The following is a 14,951-nucleotide window of genomic DNA, read 5'->3' as shown; positions in this document are numbered from 1 at the left end:
CCTCTGCCTACTGATGTTAATTGCCCTTTATCCAATATTTTATGTTTGCTTGTCCTTCAAGCTATTTCTCTATTCTCCCCTCTATGATTGTGTTCCTCTCTTTATTAGTACCTGTCCATCTTTAGATATCTTTTCACCTCACTGGCAAGAGCTAGAATAGTTTACTAATAAATTCACGGCAGGTCTCAGTTTGCACCCTATTTATCACCCAACAGATCCAAAAAGTCTGACATGAAAAAAAGAAACTCATAAAATATTTCTCCCAGTACTCCTCATCATGCATTGGAACTATTTTCATTTTAATTGGATCATGACATGCACCAATTTATAAATTAATGCAATTAGTACAATACAAGCTCATCCACAGGGTGCTAAAATGCATCACTATTTCACGTAGCAAAATATTCATGAAGCAGGAATTTTGTATTAAATTTTATGGGCTTTCAGTACAAAAATCAAATTACTGTTCAGTGTAAAACAAGCAGCAGAGAAGGGTGGGTGTAGGGTGAGATGAAGGCAGCAAAATTAAGGACATAAAAAAAAGCTTATCCATGGATATTAGCAACTAAAACCTAGTTTAGAAAGCCTAATGTTGTTTTCTCAAAAGTCCTTTCTGGCTGGAAATTTCTCTTATCTGTACTATTAAAATACATTGTGTCCATTCAAATATATTTGAGCAAAGACAGCACAAACCATTTTAATTTCTTTTCTGGTATCAACCATTTTAAAACTCTCTTCTCTGCCAAATTTTTTGCTTTATTTTTCCCTGAAGTATAGTACCTGGTTTATCCCATACTCAAAAGCCTTCTGTGCCAGTCTCCCGGGTCCCTCCACAGTTTTACCATCGTCATTGGGGCCCCAGCTTGCACTGTAAATATCCACATGTTCTGGATTGAAACCGATGGAACTGGCCTCAATAGCATCAGTGACTATTCCATCCAGCATTCGTATACCTTCAAAGGAAAAAAAAAAAAGAAGTTGGATTTACTTTCTGTTCCCTCCTCCTTGTCTTAGTTAACTGGGTTTAATGTTTCCAGTAAAATTAAGCCATAAGTACTGCAACCACAGCCGACTGCTGTTCATGTAAAAAGTATTGAGGACAGCTCCTGTCAGTGTAAAACAGTACAGTTAGACTTTATTTGCAAAGCTCAGTGTTTCTCTACAAAAAAAAAAAAAAAAAAAAAACAACCCAAAAAAACTCTTAAAATCTTCTTAGCCTCCTATTTACTTTTTTCTCTCCTTCTACAGAGACCAAAGAAGATGTCTTGCTTACTGTTCCTGTTTCTTTCCTATTACATGCTCTTTCTTCCTCCTTCTTCTCTCTTAAATCTGCAACAAAGACTTCTCCAACTGCTAAAATGCCACTGAAATTAAATAGGTTTTACCAATATTACTTTTATCTGTAAGAGTTCTAAGAGTTTTAGTTCAAAGATGTAGTTCAGAATGTTCTGACCAAAGCACTTATCCCTAACAGCCATTAAAGGTTTTGCTGTCTCTGTGACATTGCAATTTCACCAGCTCTTCAATCTCTACGATAGAAAAATATCTCACTGTTTTTCTACTGCCTCATTTTTTTTCTGCTGTGAGCAATCCAGAGATATCTAGTCATTAACAATTTATTAGGAGCTGCATGATATAATCTCCTTCAGAGCAAGCCTGAATGCAGTGGTACTTAAAATTCAGGTGCAGGCAGTTGTTCATCTGCACTGGATCCTTTGCTGTGCAAAGCCACATCTCTACAGTGGGGCTGCTACCACTGTCCAGTGCTGGAAGACAGCAAAAAAAGCAGAAATCTGGCAAAATGCCCACTGTGGCATTGCTCTTACAGCAAAAGCAGCAATGTTAGAGTCACCTCAGTCAGGATTCAGCCTGTGTTTACAAGCAATAAAAATGTCTGGGTTCCCTTGGATTTGGCAGGTTAGTACTACAGCAGCTGCACCATTGCTGGCAGTTGGTGAATTATGACTACTCATTTTCTAGTATTTTCCACAAAACAGGGGATTTTGCCAAAGCACAGCAGGCAAAATGTAGTCATTCTATCAAAAAAAGAAAAAAACATACCCAACAACAAAAAAAACCTTCAACCTCACCCTTGCAGCTCTGTGTCTTGTTCTTTTTTTTTATGCTATCAAGCAGGGAAAAAAAGACTGCAAGCATAATTCCTTTCCTGAATGGCTGACCTCTTAATACTCCTAATACCTCCGAGATAAAGATGAGCTTTATTATTTCATATTCATTAGTGCTAAAATCAGACAAAGGAGTTAATCCGCTCTGCCACAGCTGCTCCACTATCACTCACAAAGCTGGGAAAAGAACCAAGGTATATCCTGTGCCTCAGGTACTAAAAACACCACTTACCCAGGATTGTCTTAAACTGAGAATGGTTTGATTACTCTTTTTTTCTGTTTGCTTAGAATTTCCAGATTCTCTCATGCCAGCAAAGACCTGCCTGTGTGAAAGTGACTGCAAGCCCCAGGTGAGAGCTTGCAACACATAATAAGATAGTAGGAAGGTGAGGAGTAATACTTCCCACAGAAAAAGACAAAGACAAGTCTGCAGATAAATAATGTAGTAAGGGGAAAACAAAACAAGACAAAAACAAACAAAAAACAAACAAAAAGCCCCAAGAACAATGACTCCACATTGAAGAAAACAGCTCAAGGTAAAAATCACTGCCTTGCATTCCTGATCATCAGAAATCCTGATAGCTCAAGTCATCTCAGGGATTTGATGACTGCAGTGATATTTCTGTAAACAGATTCCAATTATGTCCTCTTTCATAAACTCTTTTCTATTCTTGCTCCCATCATCAGTCCCACAAAATCAAAAGCAGGCAAAGCCCAAGGTAATTTCAGACACACATCTGCCTGGCAGAAGGGATATTTTTAGCAACACGAACTCTCAGCCAGTCCTTTGTAAAATGGAGCTTCTTAATAATTTAATTTCCATGGCAGCACCATGGAATTATCATAACACAGCGGTATGGTGAGGTATGCACGAAAATACACATACACTGATTCATACCAGAGGTGATCAATACATATTTCTCAGCACTACAAAGGCCAAGAGCTGAATGTTAAAGGTGTCACTTTGAAAACTGGCATTAAGAGTATTTTTCCTTCACACAGAGCACAGGGAAGCCCATGGTATTCACAGCCACAAAGCACTGGAGAGAGAGGCTGGTCAATGTTGCATAATAGGGCCAGGCATTGATGTGAAGGGAGAGAACATTCAGGACTGTGAAACTCAATACTTTCACAGAAAACAAACAAGAAAAAAAATCAACAGAATGTTTTGTTTCACCCCTCAAGGCAAAGTTAAACCAACCTGTGTTTGGAAAACAAGGTATTCCACATTGCCAGGGTTTCTTTTCCCTGAAGCAGATATTGCTGACTATCAAGAGAGAAGGCACTGGCTGTGGGCCACTGGATTTGTCCAATATGGCAACTGCTACAAGTAAATAGCCACTTAAGGAAGTCATCATGAACTAATGTTGAGTAGTAATGTTGAGTAGAAGTGTGCAATATGTCATTTCATGGATTAAAAAAAAAGAAAAAAAAAAAAAAGAGAGAAAAACAGCCTCTGAAGAAATGAATCTTCTAGAGCTTGGATCATCAAACAAGCTTCCAGTGTTTATCCATTCCAAATTGATCTGAATATTTTGAAGACTTCTCTTATCTTCCACTGCTCTTTGAATTTATTTTTCTTACCCCCCTGTCTGGGTGTTAATCAGTCTGATCACATCTAACAACTTACAATCTCTTTCAGCTTTTCCATTCTTCCTCCTCCCCACCCAAGTGCATGCTGCTTGCTGGGTAATATGGATTGCTGGACTGCTTTTCCTGCTGTAATTTCCCTTTTCTAGATAAATCATCCTGCGCAGATCTGTAGTTTGCATTTGCAAATGAGCACAGATCATATACAAATAGCTGTGGAGGAACATCCTCTGTAGATGCAAGAGCCTTAAAATATGGGCACAGTGGGAGTTCAGACATCTTTGCAGCTTCATCCATTTGCTTTCCTTTGAAAATCTGACGTCTTCATATTATGAGTGAGATATTTTATTTAAACAGATCATGACAGCATAATGCATTATGGCAATGGGAAACTGCAAAGCTGACATCCATGACAGCTCAGTGGAGTAACTGGGAGCTGACAAAACACCATGCTGAAATGGTGGGAACAACAGTTATGGGTGTCAATTTCCACTCCTGTAGTTTAAAATGAAAAAGAGGGTAAACTGGAAAAAGAAGGACTGCGAAAATAACTTCCTTTGAGCTAAAAAACAACTTGCAAATGATATTTGCATCATTATTATTTCATAAACATCTAACAGATTGAGTCACTGATTAAAAACCAAAATATTGATGGGCAAGAAAGACTTCACTTGTTTTTAAATTTAACTTGTGGTGACAGTAGGGAAGCAAGGTGTTGAAACAAAAAGGACAGCAGTTTGCAAGACTTGACTGACATGACCTTTTGAATGTGATTGTGTAAATGGAAACAATATGCTGCAAATATTGATGGGTATAATTTTGTGTACTTCTACTTTCACTCTACTCAATCTCTCTCCTTCCCTGTATAAATAATAATAATTAGTTCTTCATTCCTTAAGATATACTGTCTTAACTCTAGGTAAGTTGTAAGTTGTTGCTATCATTGTTGTTGTTAATATTATTAATTGTTCTTAATATTCTTAACATTATGATTACTACTTTTTTATTATTATTGTTATCATCATCATCCTCACATATATTATTGCTGTTTTTGTTAGGTATTCTACCTATCTATCTATTCATAACCAAATTCCAGGCTTCCCTAAAGAAATCCTGTCATGTACAGGTGTCCCCCCGCCGTGTTGCCAGACAGGACTTTGAAGCTTATAATACTGCAAGATAAATGTTTTCTGAGAATGACCAATCATTCATATTTCAGATTAATGGTATCTGGCAACACTCAGCATCTGTCTTGTTTCCATTCATATTAGACATCTAATTATTTTGCTTCCTTACCTCCAACCCTGGAGTTGTAGGCTACCCCAACTCCGCATTTTCTGTTGTTGGCTTGCATGGCAATTTCTCCTGCACACCGTGTCCCATGCCTGAATTGATACAGCAAGAATAAAGAACACATCATAACAACATTGTTGTATTGTACAGAAAGACTCGTCAAGGACCTTGATTTGTTCAAATTCTTCCTTTCAATTAATGTAATGCAGTTATTGAAGAGCTTTTGAATTGTATCTACATGATACAAAAAATACTTACTTTTCCTAAGCTTCATTAAATGTAATTTTACCTACTTAATGCTCAAAGAAATATTTTCATGGGATGATAAATGCTTTCTTTAATCTCACTGCAGGTATCAATATTTTCGTAGAGTGAAATAATGGCATAAAATTATGGGGCTAAGAAGCTGTCTTCAAACAGAACCATGATACAAATATTTTTTTAATCACATGTTTAGATACATATTTTCTAAATGACTGCATTTATTTATGATTTCAGAAAGTGAGCCTTTAAAGTATCCCCATTGCTATTTTTTCTTGTAACAAATTAGTTTCTATGCAATTCATTTTTTTCCCCCATGGCTGATTCTAATTCCTCAATAGAGAATGCCTTCCTATAAGTCTCAAGGTAAGAGCATTGTATTATTTAATGCTACAGATTATTATTCAATGACATGCCTCAATGCTTCTGAGCTGAATTCTATTTACTTATTAATAAAGATTAGAGACAATACATGTAGATTTAAGAGATAATGACATCATAACAAAAGGATAATGGCTTATTTCTCTAAAATAACACTGTAACAAAGTAGAAATGCCATTTTTCAAATGTTTTATTCATGGATATATTATTGTCAGACTGATCTTTCTTTTTTTTTCGCTCATACAATGATTTGTGTTGTTAATGCTACTGTATGGTCTGATAGAAAACAGGGAACTAATGCATCCATTTCTTGCTATCTGTACTGAGTAGTGGCATTCAAATTTTTTAAAGAAATTGACTATTTTGTGTACCAGTTTCTAGAGAGATCCCTCCTGTTATTCTTTCTTACAGACAAAATCCATAACTGGATTATGATGGATGTGCCCAGGTCTGACAGACCCATCAAGAGACTTTTTTTTTTAATTGCCAGTGCAAAGCAGAGAATCAAAGTTAAAATACACTTTGGGACGTATCATTCCAGAAACAGAGACACAAGAATAGATTATTCCCTTCACCTTGCAGAAACACCTCAGCACCTTACATGTGACATGAAGAAATTCAGGACATCATAGGGAGATTACAATTATGAAGTTCTTCATCTGGGAATTTTATCCTCATGTTTATATCAATGTTATGGGAGAATGCTCCTGCTAACTGGAACACAGAAGGTTCTTTCTGAACATCCAGTAGTGATTCTTTACATTGAGGGCAACCAAGCACTGCCACAGGTTGCCCAGGGAGGTTGTGGCCTCTCCCTCCTTGGAAATGGTCAAAAGCCATCCTGATCATCCTGGGCAGCAGGCTCTGGAGCTCCCTGCTTGAGCAGATGACCTTCAGAAGTCCCTTTCAAGCTGTACAATTCTCAGTGATTCTGTTACACAAATTCTTCCTCTTGAAAAATATTGCCACAGGACACCTACACAGAAATTTCTCCACTTGTACCTCCTAACACACAAAGTAACACTGTGATGTTTTGCTCTCTTAAGACAGCTGTGAAGCTACTCACTTGTTTTCATTTGTTGGGTCATATCTAGGAAAGGGATCATGATCATTGTCATTGAAATCATAACTTGCCTTTGGGTCCTACATGCAAAAAAAGAGAAGCAGAATTAATTCAGATACTAGAAAAGGCATTTCTAAATTGCTAAGAAAATAGGTTCTAGAATCTGTATTTATTTACTTGATGTGCCTCATATTGGCAGCAATCAAGATGGTAGAATTTGATGGCTATTAACCATTCCATAACTTTTTCATGGAGCTTTAATAATTCAGCATTAAACCACTACATGCAAATGTATCTGGGAACTGGAGGAAAAACAAAACAACAAAATATCCACCCCACTATCATTGCTAAGTGACATTCAGCTTCCTGTGACAGAGACCAGGTTCAAAATCATGCCTAAGGCAAGTATTTCAGTCTTTGTACTGCAGGAGCTGACTTACAGAACAAACAATGAGCTGGGGAGGAGTGTCTGTTTATCAAGTTTACGAGGAGTTCATCTATTCCATAGCATTCTGATGCTCAAACTTACATAGTTAGCATAGATGTCAGTGTGATTCCACTCCAATCCATCATCTAGGACTGTGATGACAACTCCCTTGCCTGTGAATCCTTTCTGCCACACAGGAATAACATGGAGATCCAGTTTGGGCAGGGATGGAGTAATTCTTGTATCTTGCTGTGGGACAGAAGGAATTCAAATATATCAACATTTTATACAGGTCCAAAGTCATATTCTAAAGATGCTGTAAACAGTTTCAGCCACAACTTGTATATTTTGCTCAAATTTTGCAAATACAAAACAAAAATTAATTTCATCAGGCACTTGTAGGAGTGAAAGATTTACCCCACTGCGTGAATATCCCTGAAGACCACTCCTAAACAAAAAACATCTTGTATTTTTGGTAAGTAGGCAGCAGAAACAGAAAGAAGCGGTGGAGATGCACCCATGGACCTTGGAACACTGGGTTAATAATCAGACCTGCTAATGTTTGTTCTTTCCATTTGATGAGGAGCCAAGACAGTGCCTGCACTGCAGTGAGCTGGATTTCCTCCAAGTGTATTTTCTCCTTGGACATTAAAGTTAGCCAGAGCAAAATAATTAATGGGTAAAACAATTAAGGTAGTAGTTTGGTTGGGAAAAACTGGGTTGAATCACAATTTTCTCTTTACTACCCTCATTGCTGTTCCTGTGGTAAATCAGCTGGAAGTATGAATCATGAATAGCCTTCTCTTCTGCACCATATTTTTGAAGACTATCTCCTAAATGGATCATTTTCCCCCTCTAATGCTAGAGGAGCAGTACATACATCAAATTTAGAAAACATGCTTACAGGCCCCATAAAAGCAGAGATGTAAAAAGAAGCACTCTAATTCTGTTTCTCTGTTCACAGTTATGTTAGCTGATGGCATGTTTTCTGTATGTCTTTGTTTCCAAAGAAATACTGCATAAAATACAAGGTTTAGGAAAATAATTTTGTTTTGTGGGTGAAATTTCTTTCATTTTCTGCTATCTGTACCTGACTGCTTCCATTCAGGAAATTATTTGAGAATTCAAGCTTTGTTCTCTTGAATCCATCAAATAATATTTTTCCTGGTGATGTGTGAAGGTACACAGGATAGAGCTAAAACTGTTGCCATCAAATAATAAAAATAAGGTAATAGTCAGTTATTCACTACAAGGCAAGAAACCTTGGTATTTTGGAAGAAAATGTCTAACACTTTCATGCATTTTATCAGAAAAATTCAATGTTCATTGTGAGCAAGGCTAAGCAGCATGTTTTTATTTTTCATATGCAAAAACTAGAGGGAAAAATAGTGAAAACCGTAAACAGGTGGGAAAAGGAACTAAATCTCCTGGAGAGCAGAACATTGGCAGGTTTTTTTCCCCTGACTGCTGTTATGAATCATGTGTGTGTTTGTGTATTTGTCTAATATAGACATCTTGGAAATGTCCTGCTTTTTTGGATAAGGGCAAGGAAGCAAACATTCTGGATCAAAGAAAAGCTGAATTCTTACAGATAACAAATTTTTTCTGTTCAAAAGAAGTCTGCAGGAATTTTCATGGAAATATTTTATGCTATGGGGTTTATAGTTATCTTCCCTAGCTCAAATGAAGGAAAGCAGCCTACAGTTTGGTATGATTTCTCTAAGATGAAGTGAGGAAAAGTATTTGTGCTTGACCTTTCTTTCTGATTTGTTATACCCACATTTAAGCCCATCCCTGTTCTGAGTGAAAGCAATGAATCCCAGACTGAAGGTACAACTAGAATGTACAATGGAAACACAGGCTTTTGGAAAAAACATGTAAAACCTAAGTGATCAACTGTATTTCTCAATTGACACACGCAGACAGAAACTATGGAGCTCAGGAAATTTTTTCCCTGACATTTTGAGCATGTAAGCAAGCTTTAGAGACCCTCTAATATATAAATCCTAGTCTGTGTGGCTGAAAGTGCTTGTTGCATGCATACAGATGCTTTTGTTTTCATCTGGTGTATGAATTCTGCACTACCAATTTTAATAAAGAAATAGATGGCCAGCTTCAGATACGGTAATGGACTTCTTACACAGAAAACCACAAATATTTTAAAATTATCATTAAAGTGGTTTTCAACAGTTAACAATTTGTGATATCATCCCCCTCCCCCATACTAAATAGCAGCTAAATTGACATCTAGACTCTCTGTAGAAGTGATATTCCACAGAAGAGAAAAGATGGCCTGAAAATGTTAGGCACAAGGATCACTCATTTTTACAGCATATGCTAACAAAAAGGACTCTTCATTTATTCCCTTTCATGCAATCACTCTGATACTGGTAAAATAGTGCAGCTGGTGGCACAACCATCTTCTCCAGTTCCACAGGGCAACAAATTCTTACCAGATACCACTGCTGATTCCACATAGGGTCGTTGAAAAAGCTTTCTGCTGAGTCTCTCACAGCAGCACGCTTAGTTCGCTTTTTTTCATACTGCTGCTCTGCCCACGACACCTATAATTATTTGTAAAAATATGATAAGTGAACCTCTTTAATTTGGGACTTTCTCAACCTGGAGTATAAGGGCTTTCATCACACAGAGAGGTTTTGGTGCCTAAAGCAAAATCAGCAACATTCAGTACAGAGGAGAGGATTATTTAAACTGTAGTACAGTTAGATTTAGGAAAAAGAACTTGGTGAAATCACAATACTGTAGAATCAATTCACAGAAAATCGTTAAGTACAAGTTAACAAGGAACACCTGTGAATGATAAGAGGCAGGTTTTTACACCAAAAAGACCCATGTAGTATGGCTAGAAGGTCATCTAAGCAGTGGTTCTTACTGAAACAAGGAAAATCACGGCCTGTTTCTTTCTTCTATTTATCTTTTATTCACTCTCAATTGAGAGTGAAAAGGAAAGAAGAAAGATTATCTCTGGCTTTAGTCTAGCAATTATAATGATGCTGTTACTCACAGACCAGCTGGACTTCCAACTTCCTTGCTAGTGGTGTTTTGAAGAGTGGTCAATTAGCCAGCTACAAATATTAGACTAACTTCATCACTGGCATAATTCCACTTAAGGCAACTGAAAGGCAAAATCCTTCAGCATGCTTTGATAAAGCATCAAATGAGTTGCACAGTCTTTGTGCACAGACACAGCAGTCTCTAAGGCACTAGGCTGTATTTTAAATGTGTACGGCCCTTGAATGCATTACTGAACCCAGTTCAGATGAAATCCTGATGATGATGCCTCTCTCTGTGCTGTGTGCTGTTTTTGGAAATAAAACATTATTTTTGGAATAAAGCATTATTAGTTGTTCCTTGTATGGTCACTCTGATGCAGACATGGCTGGTCCTTTTCATCTCAAATTTGAAGCAGGTAAAGCATACTCAGGTTCAGTAAGATTGTCAAATTCCTGTGACAAGCCTTACATGGAGCGTGCCTTGGATCTAATCTTTTATTTTCAAGCTCTGAATAGATTCTGTTCCTTTTATCTGCTGTGATTGAGCAGCTTTATGATCCTGACATCTATCACCATATATGAGATAATAATGACTCAGAAGTTATGATTAAAAAGTATTATTTGATTAAAATGCAATTTCCTAATGAAAGCCTAATGAAAATTCACTACAAGAACATAAATCCTTTAAAATGGTATCTGCATTGGACATGTTTATGATTCTCTTGCTATATATTTAGTCCTAAACCCCCTACAAACCTTGGTCATAGAAGATGACTATACCCATACAAGCTTAGGTATTTTAAACTGCTCTATTGATATCTCAGGCCATACATACTTGTGCACACGTTGGAGCAATTACCTCTATCTCTCTTCCCTGCCCACAGCAAAGCTTGACCTCTTCACCACCCAACAGCAATTAGCAGTTGACAACTTCCATGCTTGTTATTTCTTTTCACGGTGAGCAAGTGCACTGAAGGGAAATGAGCTGAAACTCCCAAGCCCATATGTCAGGCAAACAAGGAAAATGTTTGTCACTCAGCAGCTGGGTGAGGTTCCAGCCATCCATCTCCAGCAAAATCTGAAGGCCCCATGCCAAATCTCCAATCACTGATACATAAAGCAGCAAAAAATTTCTCAATTCAAATCTACTTGAAAGAAAGCAGACTTAGAAACTAGTATAAATACTAGAAGTTAGGTAACCAGATAATGACATCCCTTCAATGTATTCACAGCCTTTATCTGTTTTACAACAAATACTATAGGAAGCAAATAAATATTCAGATTAGAGCCAAGTTTTACCACAACTTTCACACTTAACATACCGTAAAATTCATGAAGGCGTTATACAAACAAAAATAGGATTCCCTTTTCTCTCCCTTTTTAAAGGTTGAATCTAAATCTTTTTAAGTAGGCTGCTGCTGAGCAAGAGCAGCTCTTCAGAGCAAAGGTCCCTGTGTAACTACACAGTTACATGATTGGTTTGTGTTTATACACTTACATAATGCATAATTACATCTCATTCGCAGAATTAATTTGCATACTGGATGGTAAATAAAATGAAAATTGGAGTAAATTTAGCAAATCACCTGCAGCATTTTGAATCTAAATGTCTGGTAGCAATATAATACAATCACTCTGTTTGGATACAATTTTAGAATGTGATGCATTGAACACTCTCATTCTTCCCTGTGTAACAGATTCATTTGATGCAGCAAAAGAGAGAGACTGCACCCAAAATTCTGATCCTGAACATTGTACTACCATAACATGGGACATATGGTCATAGTTGCAGGCATAAATTGGAACTAGTTTAGAGTGAATCTGCAGGTTTGAGCATCCCCAGGTTAGGATTATTTCAATTTTAACTGTTGAACCAGTTCCCGTTTGCAAGAGATGAAACTGTACCGTTTTGAAAAAAAACAGGCAAAGCAAACACCCTGTCTTGCCACACAGAATATTTCCTCCTAGTTGACATTTGCATCTAAAACCTCCAGGTAGAAGATTACTCATTCTGAAGTGATTTGTCCTTATATGATAATTTGCTTGTTTTGACAACTAGGTTACTTCATGGTTTGGACAGCTCATATTGTCACAATGATTGTTGCAACAATGCTGATCTTAAAATCAAATGTTGTTGTTGTGACATTTCCCAGAAAATAGTTTGTAAGAGAGGCTGACAGATTTCTGGTCTGCTCTTTAAATTTGTCATGCACCTCAGTTTTTCATTATGGTTACAAACAGAAATGCTTCTCTCTGAAATAAAGCCAGAAAAATGGGGGGTCTGCTTCACCAGTGGGTTGTACCTTAGACCCCTCTCCAGTTTGCCTGTTCTCTGATTGCAGTGGCATATTATTGTAACAAAAGACTACAAGTCTGGAATGTGTGATGGATCCTTTGAGAAGGGATTTTGGCTTGTTGTGGAAGCCAATCCAGCAGAACATCAGCCCTTTATCTCTGCTTCTTTTTTTTTTTTTAAATTTAATATTCAGTGACTTTAAATCAAACCTAATTCACATGGTAATTGCACAGACGTGGCCTAATTAAACTTAGTGCATCTATGGATTTTTACTTTGAATCCAGCCCCTTGGTTCCCCGTTCACATTTTCTTCAGTGGCACATCAACATCTTAAATTCTGGTGCTGCACATCTTAAATCTCAATTTGAAAAGCTCTTGTAAAATATGTGGTAAGGGAGGGTCAGACTCTGCCTGTGAATGACAGAATAGTTAAGTATTATTCAGCATGAGTATGGATGGCTGAATATATTAGACTTGCAAAATGAGGAAGGCCTGCCTGTGACCTCTTTATGAAGCTAGTGGTAAAGAGACAGAATAAAAAAAAGATTAAAAAAAAAAAAGAATAAATTTAACACTTACCCTCTCATCATCAGATAGTCTCTTAGTGATATGAATAGCACTTCTTCGGGACCGTCTTGGGTGACTCTTATGTCTGAATAAGTAGTGGTTTTTCAGTGATCCAATCTGTAAGACACAGGCATGCTTTAATTATCAGGAAGTATTTCCCCACTGTGAGCAAATAGCAACAACCAAACTCTGAAAGAATTCACGCTGCCTTAAAGACAAAAGAGCAAGAAACTAGCCTGTAGATCTTTTAATCCAAATAAGGAAGCATTCTTTCAGTAACAAGTGCTTCTCTCAGCCTGTGTGCTGCTAGAAGAAGCTGGGGGAGTAATTTCATTTGGGCTACACGAGTGCAGTCACTACTACTACAGGACTCAAGTTACACAGCGCCTGTACTAGTGACCACTACACTCATGGACACACCTTGGCAAGGCCACATTTCAGTGGGCAGGTCGCACACCAGTTTTATCTGCTTTTCCTGGGTTTCAGGTGGACAGGTGTGAAAATCTTTTTGCATGACTTCAGACACCTCACTGCAGGGCTGGGTTGTACAGGCACCCACTGCAGCAGCATTTTCACTTGCTCAGTAACCAGCCAGCCGCCAGTCAGTGCACCCCACTGACTTTGAACACCCCACTTCCCTAAGGACCGGCTCTTTGACAGCTGCGGGGGCAAATGTACCGGCTATAAGGGCAGGAGGACCAAACCCACGGAGGTGGGGTCACACCTACGGGTTTGGGAGCGCGTTGAACACAGCCGTGCCCTAAAGCAGGGCTGGGCAGGCGGCCAGAGGGGGCTGACCCTGGACATCCCCAGTCAGAGAGGGGAGATCGCATGGAGAGGGGCTGATCGCGACCCCGACCACGGGGCCGGGCCGGGGGCAGCAGGGTCCCAGCGCTGGGGGACGCCGTGCCCGGCACAGGACCCTCACCGGGACGTGAGACGAGGCTGCTCCCTCACGGCACTTACTCATCCCTGACAACGCTGACGTCACGGCATCCCAAAAAAGCGCCCAAGGGATGGCTGGAGAGAAGCCCCGCGATGGAAATGGAGCCGGCGGGGCGGAGGCGGCGCGGGGTCGCAGCCGACACCCCCCACACCCTCCTCCTCCTCCTGCCCGGACTGCCGGGGGAGCGCCGGGCGCCCTGCCCGGTCCCCTGTGGCACCGCGGGGTGCCCGGCCGGACTCTGTCCGTTCTCCTCAGGGACAGCCAGCCGCCCTGCCTGGACCCCTCCAGGGAGAGCCGGACCTCCCGCCCGACCCTGCCCAGTCCCGCCAAGGAGAACGGGAGCGCCCTGCCCGCTCCCCTCAAGGAAAGCCGGAGGTCCCCTCCCGGTCCCCCGAGGAGGAGCCGAGTCGCCCTGCCCCGTCCGCTCCGAGAGAGTTGTCCCTGGCCGGGCGCCAGGGGAGCACCCGGACCCGGGGAGGCTGCGGTGGGGGACCGGGAGCTCTAAACTCCCCGGAGCCCCGCGGGCGGCAGGCGGGCACAAGTTTGAGGGAGAGGGGAAGGAAGGAAGGAGCCTCGCGGGATGGGAGAGGAGCCCCGTCGCGGAGCATCCTGCGGGATGTCCCCTGCCCGGCCGTACCTGCCCCACCAGGTCGTAGTCCAGCTCGTCCGCGATAGCTCTGGCAGCGTCGGGGCCGGCCGGGATCTCCGCTGCCCACTCGTTGAGGAAGAGCCGCCCGGCGCTGCCTCCTCGGGGCAGGGACCAGGCTGCCAGGAGCACGGCCAGGGCCGCGCACGGGCCGGCCCAGCGCCGCCCGGCCATGGCCGCGGGACGCGGGAGGGATGCGGGCGGGATGCGGGCGGGATGCGGGCGGGCGGGATGCGGGCGGGATGCGGCGCCGCGTTGCTACGCGATAGCGCGGAGCGGAGCCCTGCCTGCTTCCCTGCCTGCCGGCGCGGCTGCCCGAGGCTCACAGACCCTCCGGAGCC

The 14,951-nt window shown here is 40.7% G+C and overlaps 1 protein-coding gene across 1 annotated transcript in view; it reads right to left on the bottom strand.

The window, feature by feature from the left end:
* The window catches only part of PCSK1 (proprotein convertase subtilisin/kexin type 1), a 28,090-nt gene extending 13,168 nt beyond the window's left edge, over positions 1-14,922 (bottom strand). Inside the window, exons 1-7 of the mRNA XM_021534007.4 lie at positions 14,602-14,922; positions 13,031-13,135; positions 9,595-9,705; positions 7,244-7,390; positions 6,718-6,794; positions 5,013-5,101; positions 781-953 (exon numbers count right to left, since the gene is read on the bottom strand). Of these exons, the coding sequence (XP_021389682.1) occupies positions 781-953; positions 5,013-5,101; positions 6,718-6,794; positions 7,244-7,390; positions 9,595-9,705; positions 13,031-13,135; positions 14,602-14,784 (885 nt within the window). The 5' untranslated portion in view covers positions 14,785-14,922. The remainder of the gene's footprint in view (positions 1-780; positions 954-5,012; positions 5,102-6,717; positions 6,795-7,243; positions 7,391-9,594; positions 9,706-13,030; positions 13,136-14,601) is intronic.
* Positions 14,923-14,951: the final 29 nt, after the last annotated feature.

This window comes from Lonchura striata, chromosome Z (assembly GCF_050655825.1).
Source record: "Lonchura striata isolate lonStrDom1 chromosome Z, ASM5065582v1, whole genome shotgun sequence".
In the NCBI taxonomy this organism is placed as follows: domain Eukaryota; kingdom Metazoa; phylum Chordata; class Aves; order Passeriformes; family Estrildidae; genus Lonchura; species Lonchura striata.
Note: the sequence above shows the minus strand (reverse complement) of the source record. Positions and strands in the feature narration are given on the sequence as shown.